Genomic DNA, 16,614 nt, shown 5'->3' with positions numbered 1-16,614 from the left:
TATGGCTAGCTGATGAGAGCTAAATAGCTTGAAATAGATCTATACTAGTCTCCCTTTGTTTATTTATCAGCACAAATACAACGTATGTATGTATGTATGTATGTATGTATGTATGTATGATGTATGTATATATATATATACATACATATATATACATATATATACACATACATACATACATACATACATACATATATATATGTATATATATATTCCTAATTGCCCATTGTTAAGTTCTAATCTTCCACTGTTGTTCATATTTTTAGACATATTTAATAGCACAGTCATTCAAAATCTACTTTTCCCATTTTTCATATCCATTTATATTAAAATATTATCCTGATATCTATCACGCTGCTAAAATAATAGTCCAACCTGTATAGTTCTGATATTAATGCACATTATTGAAATATATTCAAAAAAATATTCTTTTACTCTATTTTCCCTTCATCTCTTACCCACCTCCGAACCTTTAATCTTATTTTCTTTTTAGTTTTCCTAATGTTCCCTTTTTTTCAGTGCCTTTCTAACTTTCAACGGTCCCTGAGTGAATTGTTGTAAACCCAGGGCTTTCTCAATTCAGTGAACTGGTGAAGAATGTTTTGGCCGCTGAATTAATTGGCCCCTGCTATATTTTTTACCAAACTGCCTGTCTTGAAATACACCGTTTTAATTATAAGTGACATTCTTTACTTCGATATTGAATGGTCAGTGAGCGATCCGTCGCAAGTTCAAGAGTTACCCGTACAGCTTTGGTTGTCTTTTGGAACTCACTCTGCAGCTTTAGCACCAGAAAGAGAGGGAGAGGGAAGGAAGGAAGGAGAGAGAAAAAGAGAGAGAGAAAGAGAGGGAGGAAGAAAGAAAGAGAAATAAAGAAAAGGAAGGAAGGAAGAATAGAGAAAGAAAGAAGACAAAAAGGAAAGAGAGAGAGAAAGAAGAAAGAAAGAGAAAAAAGAAAGAAGAGAAAGAAAAGAGAGAAAAGGAAGAGAAAGAAGAAAGAAAAAAGAGAAAGAAAGGAGAAAAGAAAGAGAAAGAAGAAAAGAGAAAGAAAGAGAAAAAGAAAGAAAGGGAAAAGAAAAAGAAAAGGAAGAAATAAATAAAAAGAAATAAAGGAAAGGTAGGAAGGGAGAAAGAAAGAAGACAAAAAGAAGAGAGAGAGAAAGAAGAAAGAAAGAGAAAAAAGAAAAGAGAAAGAAAAGAGAAAAGGAAGAGAGAGAAAGAAAGAAAAAAGAGAAAGAAAGGAGAAAAGAAAAGAATGAAAGAAAGAGAAGAGAAAGAAAGAGAAAATGAAGAAAGAAAGAAAAAGGAAGGAAGGAAGGAAGGAAGGAAGGAAGGAAGGAAGGAAGGAAGAAAGCTCATCCCAGGGATTATGTTTTGAGGGTTATCCTTTAAATCCGGCTGCAGGCTGGCAGACTTCAAAGCAAAACTTGGGAATCCTGCCAGCCAGCCAGCCACCCGGGGGGGCTTCTCCCTGCCCCCCCCATCATTAATAGGGAGGGCTCCCTTTCTAATCTTCTGTTGCCAGAGGGGGTGGGAGAGGATTGCCTTGGACCTGGGCCACAGGTGTCAATCTGAAGGCCTGGGGGCTGCTTAAATCTGGAAACGGGCACGGAGTGGCCCACGGTGCCTCTGCCAGCGAAGAAAACGGGGCCTGGCAGAGGTTCTGCAGGAGCCCGAGCTCCGTTTTCCCTTGCCTGGCAGAGGGCTGGCAACAGAGGCTGAAAACGAAACACAAAGGAGGAGAAACATTCCCCCTTTTGCCTTTGAGCATCCAAGAAGGGAGAGGGGAAGGAGAGAGGGAAAGAGGCAGGACAAAGGAGGAAAGATGGGAAGAGAGCGAGGAAGGGAAAAAGAAGGAAAGAGAGAAAGGGAGAAGAAAGGAGAGGAAAGAGAGAAAGGGAGAAGAAGAAAAGGAAAAGATAAGAGGAGAGCGAGGAAGGAAAAATGAGGAAAGAGGGAAGGAAAAAGAAGGAAAGGAAGAGAGCAAGGAAGGAAAAAGAGGGAAGGAAAGATATAATGAGAGAGAGGGAGGGTCTGATGGAAGTCCTGCCTTAGCATTTGGCCATCATAGGTCCTCCCCCCCCCCCGAGACGAGTGACGTTGAGCTAGCCACGCCCCCTTTCTCCCCCCCCCCCCCCAGGTCAAACACAACCTTGTTGCGCGGCCCTCAATGAACTCAAGTTTGACACCCCTGATCTAGGACAGTGTTTCTCAACCTTGTCAACTTGAAGATGTCCGGACTTCAACTCCCAGAATTCCCCAGCCAGCGAATGCTGGCTGGGGAATTCTGGGAGTTGAAGTCCGGACATCTTCAAGTTGACAAGGTTGAGAAACACTGATCTAGGAGATCCAGCTGGGGCTTCTCGTCAAGAGCTCTGGCTCCCCCTGGTGGTATTATTTGGAGTAAATAAAGTTAATTACTTTGAACTCTGGTGCTGGAGAAGAAGACTCCTTCATTGAGTCCCTTGGACTGCAAGGCCATCCAACCGGTCAGTCCTGGAGGAGATCAACCCTGACTGCTCTTTAGAAGGCCAGATCCTGAAGAGGAAACTCAAAGACTTTGGCCACCTAATGAGAAGGAGGGACTCCCTGGAGAAGAGCCTCATGCTGGGAACGATGGAGGGCAAAAGAAGAAGAAGGGGACGGCAGAGAAGGAGGTGGCTGGATGGAGTCACCCAAGCAGCCGGCGTGAGCTTAAATGGACTCCGGAGGATGGGAGAGGACAGGAAGGCCTGGAGGAACGTTGCCCATGAGGTGTGATGGGTCGGACACGACTTCACAACTAACAACAACGAAGTCAATTAAATGTGGCGTTATCGGTGTGTTGATAACGCTGAGGCTCAAAAAAGAGAATTAAGTTTATGTATTAGTATTAGTATTTATTAAACTTGTATGCCGCCCTACTCCCGGGGGGACTCAGGGTGGCGAACAGACACATGGGGAAGGGGCAATACAAAAATGAACAAGACAAACAGAATACAGAGACAGATTAAAAATACAACAAACGCAGCCATTCAAGTGGGGCCAGGAACTCGTCAGCCCCAGGCCTGCTGGAACAGCCAGGTCTTGACGGCTATGCAGAAAGGGTGGTGAGGGTCCGAATCTCCACGGGGAGATCGTTCCAGAGGGCTGGAGCAGCCACAGAGAAGGCCCTCCCCCGGGTGGTCGACAGTCGACACTGGCTAGCTGATGGTATCCGGAGGAGGCCTAATCTGTGGGATCTAATCTTTGAAGTTGTGGGATGTAAGTGATGAGAAGCCCACATATAGCTACAAAGATCACAACTTGGAGAAAACTTCCTAACCGTGAGAACCATTAACCCGTGGAGGAGCTTGCCTTCAGAAGTTACGGATGCTTCACCACTGGAGGATTTTAAGAAGAGACTGGACAGCCCCTTGTCTGAATTGGTCTCCTGCTTGAGCAGAGGGTTGGACTAGAAGACCTCCACAGCCCCTTCTAACCCTGTTATTCTGGTAATTCATCAGTGGAATGGCTTGCTTCCAGAAGCTCTCCATCACTGTAGGTTTTCAAGGCGAGATTGAACAATCATTTTACCCCAGAATGGTACAAGGTCTTCTACTTGAGCAGGGGGCTGGACTAGAAGACCTCCAAGGGCCCCTCCAGCTCTATTCCGACTGAGACTGAAAGGCCACATTGAGTCCTGTAAAGTACTGTAAACCTCAGATGTGTTGGGATGTAGAGCCCGCAGCTGTGTGTGTGTGTGTGTTTGTGTGTGTGTTGGTGTAGCAATCTGCGTGCCTTGCTTGAAGTTGGGGCTTGATCTTTAGGGAATAGGCAGAGCTCGGGGTGGATTTTTGTGCGTGGTCCGTTTGCTGCGTAGTTTAACTTCGTTGTCTCTCTTCATACCCACTGTCCACTTTTCTTTCCATAGAATGGGGATGTATGTATTTCAATTCTTCACCCACCTGTAGATGATCCTCAAAGTGGAGAACTGCCATCGGAAAGGTGGAACCCCACCCAGAATGTCAGGTAAGACCCTCCGAGGCCGAGAATGTCTTTCTACCCAACTGTAGTACAAGTAGTCCTCGACTTACGACCACAATCAAGCCCCAAGTTTCAATTTGCTAAGCGAGACAGTTGTTGGGTGAATTTTGCCCCAATTTACAAACCTCTCTTGTCACGATTATTAAGCGAATCATTTGCACTTGTTAAGTTAGTGACACGGTTATTAAGTGAATTTAACTTCCCACCCCTTGACTTTGCTTGTCCAATGGTCGCAAAAGGGGACCCCAGGACACCGTAACGGTCGTAGATGTGAGTCAGTTGCCAAGCACCCAAAAGTTTGATGTCATGGCAGTGGGGAAGCTGCAGTGGTCATAAGTGTGAGAAATGTCTGTAAGTGCAGAAAACGGCCCTAAGTCAGTTTTTTTCAGGGCTGTTGTAACTTCAAATAGTCACTAAATGAACTTTTGTAAGTCGAGGACTACCTGTAGAGTCCAGGGAGGCTCCTCCATCCCACCCACCTCCATGCGCGCCGCCCCTAACCCGCCATTCAGAAAAATAACCCAAATCATCTTTGAAGTTCATCCTGCCCGTCACGATTCAGAGATGCCAGGTATTTGCTAACCCTAAACACTCAAAAGAGCCACAAAGGTCCTAACCGGAAGCCCCCCGCTCAATTCTGAGGCCGACCGGAAGTCCGGTTCTCCCACCGTAGAGTCTTCTCCTAGTGCGGCGTACTTTTTCTGCTACCTGTTCTAACCGAAATTCCTACCAATTGTGGAGCAGACCGGCGACAAGGAGCCACAGCGGAGCGACGAAAGAGCCACATGCGGCTCCGGAGCCACAGTTGCTGTGCTAAACGAGAGAGAAACCGCAAAACAGGACGACTGACCCATTTTGCACAGGGCCCTTCTTGGCTCAAGGGGATGTGCATTGTGCAGGGGCTCTTCAGAAGGGGGCTCAAAAAACTGGACCGTGCGAAAACGCCGTTTTGCAAAACTGATAAAAGATTGCATTTGGGCTTAGTTTTTCCCTTGAAAAAAGCAAATTTCAGCACGCAGTATAACAGGTAATCCTCAACCTACGACCAGAGTAGAGCCCACGATTTTTGTGGCTAAGTGAGACATTTGTTCAGCGAGCCTGGCTTCATCGTATGACCTTTCTTGCCTCCGTTGTTAAGTGAATCCCTGGCTTCGTTAAGTTGGTCGCCCGGTTGTTAAGCGAGCCAGGCTTCCCCGTTGACTTTGCTAGTCAGAAGGTCGCAAAAAGGGGATCACCAGAGCTGGCTGGAGAATTCTGGGAGTTGAAGTCCACAAGTCTTAAAGTTGCCAAGTTTGGGAACCACTGTTATATAGGGTCCCCTGCTTGAATGGGGTTGGACTAGAAGATCTCCAAGATCCCTTCCAGTCTCCCTGAAAATAAGACCTCTCCGGATAATAAGCCCAATCGGGCTTTTGAGCGCATGCACGAAAATAAGCCCTCCCCGAAAATACTGCAACACAGCAGCAGCCATGAGGTGACCACGCTCGCCACCTCCTTCACCTCAAAAATAATAAGACCTCCCCGAAAATAAGGCCAAGCTCTTATTTCGGATTAGTCAAAAGAAAATAAGGCCCTGTCTTATTTTGGGGGAAACACGGTATTCTGCTTAGGTGTGCTGAGCTCTGAGTTCAATTTCTCCTCCTCCTCCTCTTTCCCCAGGACGATCCTACTGAGCGTAATCTCCTTGCTTAATGAGCCCAACACCTTCTCTCCGGCAAACGTGGACGCCTCCGTCATGTTCAGGAAATGGAGGGACAGCAAAGGGAAAGACAAAGAATACGCGGAAATCATCCGGTAAGTCTTTAAGGCGGGAGCGGCTGCTGGAGAAGGGGAACCCGTTTGGGGCTCCCGGATCTTGGTGGTTTCTTTGCAGGCGTTTCATGAGCCCCAGAAGACATCACTTAGGAGCAGGGGGGAAATCCTCCCGGTTCAGCTTCTCCTTGGTTTTGTGAATAGCAATAGCAGTTAGACTTATCTACCACTCCATAGGGCTTTCAGCCCTCTCTAAGCGGTTTACAGAGTCAGCATATTGCCCCAACAATCCAGGTCCTCATTTTACCCACCTCGGAAGGATGGAAGGCTGAGTCAACCCTGAGCCAGTGAGATTTGAACAGCTGAACTGCAGAACTGCAGTCAGCTGAAGTAGCCGGCAGTGCTGTATTTAACCACTGCGCCACCTCGGATAGATAGATGATAGATAGATAGATAGATAGATAGATAGATAGATAGATATGATTAGATAGATAGATGATAGATAGATAGATAGATAGATAGATAGATAGATAGATAGATAGATAGATAGATAGATAGATAGATAGATAGATAGATGATAGCAATAGCAATAGCAGTTAGACTTATATACCGCTTCATAGGGCTTTCAGCCCTCTCTAAGCGGTTTACACAGTCAGCATATCACCCCCAACAACAATCCGGGTCCTCATTTCACCCACCTCGGAAGGATGGGAGGCTGAGTCAACCTTGAGCTGGTGAGATTTGAACAGCCGAACTGCAGTCAGCTGAAGTAGCCTGCAGTGCTGCATTTAACCACTGCGCCACCTCGGCTCTTCAAACCGGTAGTAAAAAAAAAAAAAAAGCTGTGAGCCGCGCTATCATCAGAAGCTTCCCCCCCCCCCCACTTCTTTTTAGTGAATTTTCCCCCTGCCGCTTCAGATTGTCAGAAGCTTTTTAAAAAGTTTCCGACGATTATGCGGCTCGCAGCTGAGTCATGTGATCGTCGGAAGCTATTTTGTTTTTTTAGCTTTTTAAAGAATTTTAAAAGTGCTTTAAAAAGCTAAAAAAAAACCAGCTGAAAGTGAAAAAAAAAAGATGGCCACGCCCACCCCGTCACATGACAACCCCTCCCCAGCCACGCCCACAGAATTGGTGGGGTGGGAAATTAGATTTCACCGCTGGCTAGAAGGGAGGGGGGGAGAGGAGGAGGAAGAGATGATGATGACGATTGTGGAGTCCTTGGTGCCTCTGCACTTTCTTGTTCCTTTCAGATGTTTCATGGCCCCCAACGACTGACTGGTTGTTAACATCAGCAGTGCTGGAAAGCACTGGGGGACTTCTAGCACTGATGATGTTCCCTAGTTGGGTCACGAGACGTCTGTAGGAAAAGAACGAAGCTCAGGAAGCCACAAGCGCCCCACAATTGCTCTCCTCCTCTTCCACAAACCCCACACCCTTCTAGCAACTGATGAAGTTACCTACTTGGGCCATGAAACAGCTGCAGGAAAACCACTAAGGACGCCACAATCCTCCTCCTCCTCTTCCTCTTTCTTCCTCTTCCTCTCCACTCTTATTTAAGCACTGGATGATGTTACCTACTTGGGCCATGAAACGTCTGCAAGAAAACAGCCAAGCTCAGAGAGGGCCCCCACAGTCAAATTCAAATTCAAATTTAATGAATTTATATGCCGCCCAATCCTGAAGGACTCCGGGCGGCTTACAGAAATACATCTCTAAAAGGATAAAAATTTAAAAATAGAGAAGAAAAGCAGATTAAAAAAACACTTCATGCACTCAATCTAGGCGGGGCTGGACCTCATTCGTGAGGTCAACAGCCCCAGGCCTGCCGGAACAGCCAGGTTTTAGTAGCCTTTAGAAGGCCGAGAGAGTGGGGAGGGTCCGGATCTCTACGGGTAGATCGTTCCAAAGGGTCGGAGCAGCTACAGAGAAGGCCCTCACCCGAGGAGCCGCCAGACAACATTGTCTGGTTGACGGCACCTGGAGAAGATCCATCCTGTGAGATCTTATCGGCCGTTGGGAGGTATGTGGCAGAAGACGGTCTCACAGATATCCGGGTCCTAGGCCATGTAGGGCTTTAAAGGTGATAACCAGCACCTTGAAGCGTGTTCGAAGACCAATAGGAAGGCAGTGCAGCTCGTGGAGGATAGGTGTAACATGGGTGTATCTCAGTACACCCAATATCGCAGTCCTCCTCTTCTCCATAAACTTCACGCTCTTCTAGCACTGATGACGTTACCTAGTTGGGTGATGAAACACCTGCAAGAAAACCTCCAAGCTCAGAGAGCACCCCTCGGTCCAACCCTGAGCTCCAGATATTCTAGAGGAAGAGAAAAATATCCGGGGCAGAAGAGAAACCCTGAGCTTCTCCTCTGAGTTTCTTGACCTCTGTCCCGCCTGCTAGTGACCGGACCCCTCAGTCCAAGGGGTTCAGCTCTCCTGATCCGGGGGCACTAATGGCTGCCGGGCAGAACCAGAGAGATCCAGCTCCCTCAAGCCTTTGTCCAGTTGGACCAACACATGGCTTGGAATTACAAGCGGTCCTCAACTTACGCCCACAACGGAGCCCCCAGCTTTATGTTGCTAAGTGAGACATGTTCCGTGAGCTCTGCCCCATTTTACGACTTTTCTTGCCTCGGTTGTTAAGTAAATCACTACAGTTGATAAAGTTAGTATCCCGATTGTGAAGTGAACTCGGCTTCCCTCCCGATCGTTGTCGGAAAGTCGCAAAATGGGATCACTCGATCCCGGGACAGCGCAACTGTCATAAATAGGAGTCAGTTGCCAAGCCTCTGGATTTTGAACACATGATCGTGGAGCTGTTGGAAAGGTCGTAAGTGTGGGAAACGGTCGTAAGTGTGGAATAAGGTCGTAAGTTACTTTTTTCAGTGCCGTTTTGACCCTCAGCGGTCAATAAGCCAACTGTTGTAAATCGAGGACTACCTGTAGTAAGGAGAGTCCTCGTGCGTTTGCTGGGACCTCGGATGCGGCTATGGGAAGCGGTGGGTCTAAGTGGCTGGCATCCGTGGGGCAAGGGAGACCTGGGTGTAAAGTGTGAGGGGTGGAGGGGGTGGGCGGGGGAGGAAGGAGGCTGACCCTCCCCCCTCATCTCTCCTCCCCTCCCCCTTGCAGGAAACAAGTGCAGGCCACCAAGGCGGAGGCGGAGAAGGACGGTGTGAAGGTGCCCACCACGCTGGCCGAGTACTGCATCAAAACTAAAGTGCCTTCCAACGACAACAGCTCCGACTTGCTTTACGACGACCTGTACGACGACGACATCGACGACGAAGACGAGGAGGAGGAGGAAGAGGAAGACGCCGATTGTTACGACGACGATGATTCCGGCAACGAGGAGTCGTGACCTGTCCCCTTCTGGCCCTTCTTCCCCCACCCCCGCCCCACTTTCTCCCCCGCCCGCCCAGCCTCCCAATCGTACTGCCCTGCCAGTTTTGCCAGAGGGGACGCAGGCGGTAAATCCAATGACCATTCAGAAAAAAAGAAGAAAAAAAAAGAAGGAAAACGAAACAAAAAAAAGAGAGAGATATACCTTCAAAGGGGCGGGCGGGCGGGGCAAAAAAAAGACCCCAACCGAAACGTGCGTTTCCTGCTTTTCTCCTCTCGTACGGAGTCTCAAATTTTCGTCCATCCCCTCCATCACTTCCCGGTCCTTTTGGCTTCGTAGCGAGAAAGACCTGCGCGGATGATCTTGGATCGCACTTCCTTTCCCGTCCCATCACTGTGTTTTTGATTTCCCTCCCTCCCCTCCCCTCCCTTTTTTTTTTAAAGAAAAGACAATACCTCTCCCCTCCCCCCACCCTCTTCCCTGCCTGCCCCTCTTCCCTTCCGGAGAGTTCACAGTACAGCAAAACAGTCTCGCTCTCTCTGTTTAGGTTCTCAAATTAAACCCAGTCTTTCATCAAGAGGTTTTGATGTATTTTAACGCCCGGTGGAGACCGTGGAGGAGTGGAATGACACCTTCCTCCGCGAGCTTGCATAGAATCTCACCCCACCCTTTCTTCTTTTCCGGGGCCTTCTTCGCTGCTCCTCATGTGCGCACTTGTTTAGCCTTGTGGTGGTTGGTGCCGATGGTGGTTTTTCTCCTTTTTTGGTTATTTTTTTTCCTCTCTCCTCCCGCCTCCCCAAGGTGGAGGGCGAAAAGCTTCTGTGTTTTTGAACTGGGCCGCTGTCGGACGTGGTGCCAGAAAAGGCCAGCTGTTCCAATTTCCAACTTTGCTAAGCTCACGTCGGGACGAGGGAGGTGGGTGGGATTAGCAGCTTGACAAGGAGGGCCAAAAACCTCCTGAGGCAGATCGAGGGGGGATTGTCCGAGACCGGGAGCGGTTGTCTTGTGATATGAATCTTCCAATAAACACGACGAAATGCGCACCGTTTTCTTTTCCCCGAGTTAACAGAGGGTTGCATCCAGGGAGCGGCTGCCTCTTTCCCCGATGGCGCAGAGCAGCGCCGTAATGCGAGGCCAGGATGGGATCTGGAACACGGCTTCTTTCGGGGAAACCCAGCCACTTCCTGCACCCGGAGGTTTGCAACGGGCGCCTTGCCGCAGACGGGCCTTTCTTAGGAAGAAGCGAGCATCCATGGGGCTGGAGAGGTAGAGGCCGGTTGCCCCCAAAGCATTTCTTAAACCGAGGCTCTCCAACCTTGGCAACTTTTGTGGACTTCAACTCCCAGAATCCCTCAGCTAGCATAGCTTAGCTGGCTGAGGGACTCTGGGGAGGTGAGGCCCACAAGTCTTCAAGTTGCCGAGCTTGGACTGAGCCTGTCTCACACCACATCAATGTGGGAGAAAAAAGAAACAGACTTGTCCAAAAGGAAATGAGGTTCGCAGGTTGCAAATTCCAAAAGAGCCAATAGAAAACGGAGTCTTTGGGGAGCATTGCTTGTGTTCCTTTCAGGGAGGCAGAGCTGATGCTGTCGGGACCATGGCTCCTTGGTCATCAAGTCCAACTGCCCAGTTGAAGGGTTCCCCATAAGAAGATTTAGTGCTTTGGGGGAATGGCGGTGGGAGGTTCAAGCTTATTTCGGCAGTGACGGTCTCAAGGGAAACCAGCCAAGACCCAGTGAGAGTTTCTAGGGTACCTGCCATGTTAGACCCCCTCTTCCTCCCCCCAGCCGTCAAATTGCAGGAAAGGACGGCTGGGATGGCCCCAGACACCCATCAAGGAATCGCGCTTCTCCTTCAAATTCTGGCTTTGCCTTTCCCCCAGCCCGTTTTGAGCTTGGCCCTCGGGGACCTCTCGGGATCCTAGCTGGGAAGGGCCCGCTTTGACCCACACTGACCCAGAGCCCCCGTTGGGTCTTCTCAGGTTGGACGGCCCTTCAGAACTAGAGATGGTTGCTGCCCCCTCCCTCAAAGGCTTTCAGTTTTGCTTCTGGCCCCCTGGCGGAAAGAAGGGGTAGTTCTGGGTGGGTCCCCCTGTCGGACAAGGAGGGCTGTTTGGATGAGCCCCTAATTTGAAACAAAAAATTGGAAACGGATGAAAAGAACCGACGATAGTGGACAGAACAATCAAAATGCGTTAAGAGCCTGGCTTTGGACAATCTTAATTTTATTTTTTCGTTCCCTCGTGCGAGAGGAACTCATTACAAACTCTGAAAACGTGCAGAAGTGGAGAAAAAATGGGGAAGCTGTTGCCACGGGCACCCCGAAGGTCAGCCCTGAAATGGGGTCCTCGAGGTGGAGGGAGCGGGTGTCTCTGTCCGCGCTGGGTCCGGCATTGGCATCCTTGGCTTGAAATGAGGATGCCGCGTCTTTCGGCTGTCTTGTATTTTGACTGTATTTTCTCCAGTGACTTCTTGTATGCTGAAGCTTGGTGGTGTGCGAGGTGCGTTGTTAGGCCTCTGTCCTTCCTTTGGGCTGTGTTTTTAGGAGGGGGGGGGCTGGGAACCCCCAGCCGGCCAGCCGGGGCTGCCTCTCCCTACCCCCCTCTCTGCGGCAGACCGACGTTCCTCTCTGGCCGAGCAACTTGCTGGTTTCCCCTTTCAGGATCCAACCGATTTTGCCGGACGTGTAGATTCAAGAGATTGGAGGACAATTGTTTACTTGAGCCATCCCTGGCCTGGTTCTCTCCTCTCTTTAATAACCTTTTTGTCTGCGTTTACATTTTTCTGATTTGAAAAGGAACGAAAAGTAAAATTTAAAAATCAGACGCAGTTCCTCGCCCTTTTTGAAACCAGCAGGGAGTACACTGGAATCCTTTTGGGGTAAAAATTTCAGTGCTGAAATTCTTAAGTATTTCTTTCTTTCGTTCTCTTCTTTGGTTGGTTCAATTCCTTTTAGACCAGGTTAACAAACGTCGATATTTCTTTCTCCCCCTCTCTTTGTGTTGTCTGTCTCTCTCTCTCTCTCTCCTTTTGGTAATTTAGTTTTGGTTTTTCTGCACATCTGTCTAACTAATAAAATGTGGAATACAGTCCCGCTCTTCTTACTGGTTGCATGTTCCAAAACCACGTTGAGTTTGATGGCCTGCTGAAGTTCTCGAGATGTTGCCGTCTCCAGCAGGGGTGGAAGTCATTTATCTTCCCTATCGGTTCGTAGGGGAACCGATAAATGTGAGTGCGCATGTGCACTTCGACTTTAAAAAAATGCCTAAATGGGATGCCATACAGCCAGGATGGGTGGGTGGTGCCACCCAGTGGTGAAATCCATTTACTACTGGTTCTATGGGCGTGGGTTGGTGGGCGTGGCAGGGGAAGGATACTGCAAAATCCCATTCCCTCCCCATCAGCTGGGACTCAGAAGGCAGAGAATAGATGGGGGCGGGGCCAGCCAGAGGTGGCATTTGCTGGTTCTCGGAACTACTCAAAATTTCTGCTACCGGTTCTCCAGAACCTGTCGGAACCTGCTGGATTTCACCCTTGGTCCCACCCGCGAGTTTCCACTACCGGTTCAGGTGGCCGTGGCTTGATGGGTATGGCAGGGGAAGGACGTCGCAAAATCCCCATTCCCACCCCACTCGGGGGCCAGCCAGAAGTGGCATTTGGGGGCAGGGCCAGCCAGAAGTGGCATTTACCGGTTCTCCGAACTACTCAAAACTTCCGCTGCCGGTTCTCCAGAACCTGCTGGATTTCACCCCTGGTTGCACCCGCGATTTCCACAACTGATTCAGGCGAATTGGAATGGTCTCCAGCCTTGCTTGGCTCCTGCTGCCAATAACGCCAGTAGGGCTCACTCAGTTCTCTGGGCCCTGCATTGCAAACATCTTGGTCATATGTGAACCACCACAAACCACACAGAGAGAGGAACTGTGTGTCTGTGGATTCATTCAGGCTTGGTTTGCAGTTTTTAACGTTCTTCAGGGAGGTTGGTTCTGGTTCTCTTCTAATATCTGGGGGCAGCCACAAAGAGGAGGGGGGGTTTCAACTTATTTTCCAAAGCCCCCAAGGGCAGGACAAGAAGCAAAGGATGGAAACTAATCAAGGAGAGAAGCAACCTAAAATTAAGGATAACATTCCTAACAACGAAAACAATCCGTGGAACAACTTGCCTCTAGAAGTTGTGGGTGCTCCAACACTGGAGGTTTTCAACAAGAGACTCAAGAGCCGTTTGTGTGGGATAGTATAGTGTTTCCTGCCTGAGCAGGGGGTTGGACTAGAAGACCTCCAAGGTCCCTTCCAACTCTAACTCTGTTAACTTTCAGGGTGAAAATGGCAGCCAAGATGCAGGATTGCAGTCATTGCTAAGATAACCCCTCCCGTTTCAAGAAAGGGTTTGCAGTTTTAAATTGGAATAATGTTATCATTGAGGGTCCCTGCTCTCGTGTCCCCCCCCCCCCAAAAAAAAATATCGGTTCCACATCTTCCAGCCATTGGCTCCAATTCCGTATTTTTCCTAAACTCGTTTTAACAGAAATTTTAAGCTGGACCATAGATCCCCGATCCCAATCCCTGCTAGCAAAGTCAGGCCGAAGCAGTAGCCAAAAAACAGCAGAAGGGAACGAAGTGTAGCATTTGAATTCTGGTGCTCTTTTTGTTGTTGAGATCCTAACATTTCCGGAATAGTCTTCAAACTATCTAGGTTGGCATGAAGGAGAAGCACTGGCTGTGTTGGTGGCAGAAAAAGCAACCAGGAAGGGGGGCTGCCAGGATACGAGAAGGAAACTGATCTGCTCCAGAATCAGTCCAACAACGCCCCGTTTTCTAAGAGCTGTAGTAACTACACTGCTCCAAACCTCACCTTTTGCAACCCTGGTAGTTTGAAACAGTCCTGATTAGGGGTGTCAAAATCAAGGCCTTGTGGGGGGGGGGAGAAGAACTGGCTTGTGGGATACTTAGCAGAGGTGGGTTCCTACCGGTTCGGCCGAGTAGACAGTAACTTGGCTGGCCACGCCCTCGAACCGGTTGCCCTCAATGGAATCAAGTTTTGACACTCCTGGCCCAGGAGATTCACCGGCCGCTATAAGTTAGTTCCCTCTGTCCGTTGTTGCAGTCCATTACTTGAAGAGCCTCATGAGCAACATGGGACTTTTGGATAAGCAGAAGCTTCCCATCTCAGGCCAAGTCCCACAACTGCTCGGCTGGCTCTTCAGTCGAAGGGTGCAGAGGCTCATGAGGGGAAGGAAGACACTGGGCTGATAATTGGCAGGTTCATGTACGAGACCCGGTTGCTGCCAGGAGTGAGTGCCTGTCACTCACTCCAGCTCCTGCCGACCCAGCGGTTTGTCAGTAGACTACTGCGAGTAGATAAATAGGTACCACTTCGATGGGTAACTTAATGGGGACGTGGAAGGAACCCTCAACTGGGCGTCCTCCAGGCAACGGTGAGGTCACCGTTGAAATTGTTTCAACATGGAAGTGCTTTGGCACTCCCAACAGTACTAGTAGTACTACTACTAGTAGTAGTAGTTGAATTGCTAACGATGTAAAGAAATTTACCTTCTACCATTTCTGGAGGCACTGAATGTTTGAATGTTTAATGGATTTATAGGCCGCCCAATCCCGAAGGACTCCGGGGGGCTTACAACAATACATTTAAAAAATAGTTCCCTTTATTGGTGGTAAACTGATAACAACCTTCGCAAGCAAACAATCCCTGTGTGTTGACCCCTTCCCCAAGTGCTGGGTCTCCATCCACCCAAGGTGAGCAAGATGCCCACACGAACCTTCCGAGACCCACTAAACAGACCAATGGTAGGTTCCTCTCCCCGGCGCTACCGGTACGCTGCTCACGGGGCCGGGTGTCCTGTTTGTGCATGTGTGCTGTCCACGCATGCGCACTCCATCGCCCTACAACGCCCAGCTGCTTGTCAGAGGTTGCGCAAGCGCTGCATGCTATGCACATGTGCGCACAATTGGCCAGTTGCTTCAAAAACAGGTATAGAACGCGGGCGGGTGGGCCAAATGAGCCACTGTACCGGTACGCTGTCAGCTGCTGTGCGCTGTGCATACCAGCCGGAACCCACCACTGAAACAGACCCACCTCTTCCTCGTCTTCTGAGGACCCAACTCTTAACAAAGTAGGAAGCTTTCTGTTTCCCATATACTCATTTCTATACCAAATAATAACGTTAGCTTCTGCCTTTCGGCAGTGGCACATGGGGCCCCTTAAGAGCCGCTGCTGAGTTGGGAGGGGTCAGTTACCGAACCACCCACCGAATCCGCTTGGAAAACAAGAGACCCGCAAACATTGTCGATATGCTTAGAACTTTATTAGAGGAGGGCCTGGGCTAAAAAATAAATGAAATTTCTGAAACCTTCATTAAGGTGAGGGGGAGTTTCCTGGCACCCGCCCCCTTCAGTCCTGGTGCCCCTCTCGAGAGAGGGGGGCGGGAGGAGAACGGGACCACGGAAGGCAGGAGGGTCTCCTGGTCAAGGAAAGGGAGGCTCAGGATCGGCAGACACCATTTGGGGAGACGTTGACAGTCTAAGCACTGGCTACCGGAAACGGAAAAACCAGGAGTGAAGGGAGGCCGAATAACCCTTCGCTTATTTCTCAATTGTCCCATGAAAAAGTGCAACGTTGCAATTGATAACTAGGCTGCCCACGACTGTTCAACCTTCCGGCTGGCAGGAATGGGGGCCAAAGAAGCGGGGCCCTTCGGAAAACGCCAAAATGATATTTTAAAAGAAAAATAAACAACTGATTAAAAACTCCCGTTTTTCTCGATTCTTTGACTGCTAAAATCCTCCAAACTATACAAAAGAGAGAGAGAGAGAGGGAGAAGCTGCCAGAGGGCCTGATGGGGGGAGCCGGACTGCTTCGCGCCCCCCTATCGGGAAGAAAAATTAAAAAGAGTCTCCGGAAACATGCAGGAACCACGTTTGGGCTCTACTACCTTTACAAATACATACATAAATAGTTTACATAAAACGGCAAATCGGGAAGAGTCACAAACGAAGGGAGTGGCTGCCAATTCTTCCCACGGGGTGTCTGGGCCGAGCTCTCCCGGGAGGTTGGGGGGGGGGTTGGGTGGGTGGGCGTCTCTTCCCTCTGTAGTCGACCGTCTCCGGTGGGAGCCTGAGAAGGACCTGGGCTGCTCCGGACTGTCTCCCGGCCTTTTCCTCTGCGCCAGAGCTTAGTTCGTCCAGTATGGAGACGTTCCATAGGTGGTTTTTGTCCCCTGAGGTTTCTGCTGCAGGGCACTTGGCTGGTTGCGTTGGGCAGAGCCCCCCTACGGAGAAACGGAGAGGAAAAGTTTTATTTCTTATTTCTTTAAGCCATTTCCTCTGGGCGGTGTATAAATCAAACATTTAAGGCATAAAAACAGTATCTATCATCTACCTACCTACCTACCTACCTATCATCTATCTAAACAGCTGTGTGTGTGTTTGTGTGTGTGTGTGTCCCTGCGTAACTCTAGAACCCCTGGAGCAATTTCAATCAAAGCTGGCACACAGATGACT

The 16,614-nt window shown here is 49.2% G+C and overlaps 2 protein-coding genes across 2 annotated transcripts in view; one reads left to right on the top strand and one right to left on the bottom strand.

Annotated features, from left to right (window-relative positions):
- UBE2R2 (ubiquitin conjugating enzyme E2 R2) overlaps positions 1–12,185 on the top strand; it is a 70,094-nt gene extending 57,909 nt beyond the window's left edge. Inside the window, exons 3-5 of the mRNA XM_087715248.1 lie at positions 3,893–3,990; positions 5,665–5,799; positions 8,887–12,185. Of these exons, the coding sequence (XP_087571374.1) occupies positions 3,893–3,990; positions 5,665–5,799; positions 8,887–9,115 (462 nt within the window). The 3' untranslated portion in view covers positions 9,116–12,185. The remainder of the gene's footprint in view (positions 1–3,892; positions 3,991–5,664; positions 5,800–8,886) is intronic.
- Positions 12,186–15,397: 3,212 nt separating this feature from the next.
- UBAP2 (ubiquitin associated protein 2) overlaps positions 15,398–16,614 on the bottom strand; it is a 138,691-nt gene continuing 137,474 nt past the window's right edge. Inside the window, 1 exon segment of the mRNA XM_087715246.1 lies at positions 15,398–16,382. Within this exon segment, the coding sequence (XP_087571372.1) occupies positions 16,287–16,382 (96 nt within the window). The 3' untranslated portion in view covers positions 15,398–16,286.

This window comes from Thamnophis sirtalis, unplaced genomic scaffold (assembly GCF_051295495.1).
Source record: "Thamnophis sirtalis isolate CommonGarterSnake01/CBP01778 unplaced genomic scaffold, rThaSir2_p1.2 scaffold_5, whole genome shotgun sequence".
Taxonomy (NCBI): domain Eukaryota; kingdom Metazoa; phylum Chordata; class Lepidosauria; order Squamata; family Natricidae; genus Thamnophis; species Thamnophis sirtalis.
The sequence above is the reverse complement of the archived record's forward strand: the minus strand, read 5'-3'. Positions and strand labels throughout refer to the sequence as shown.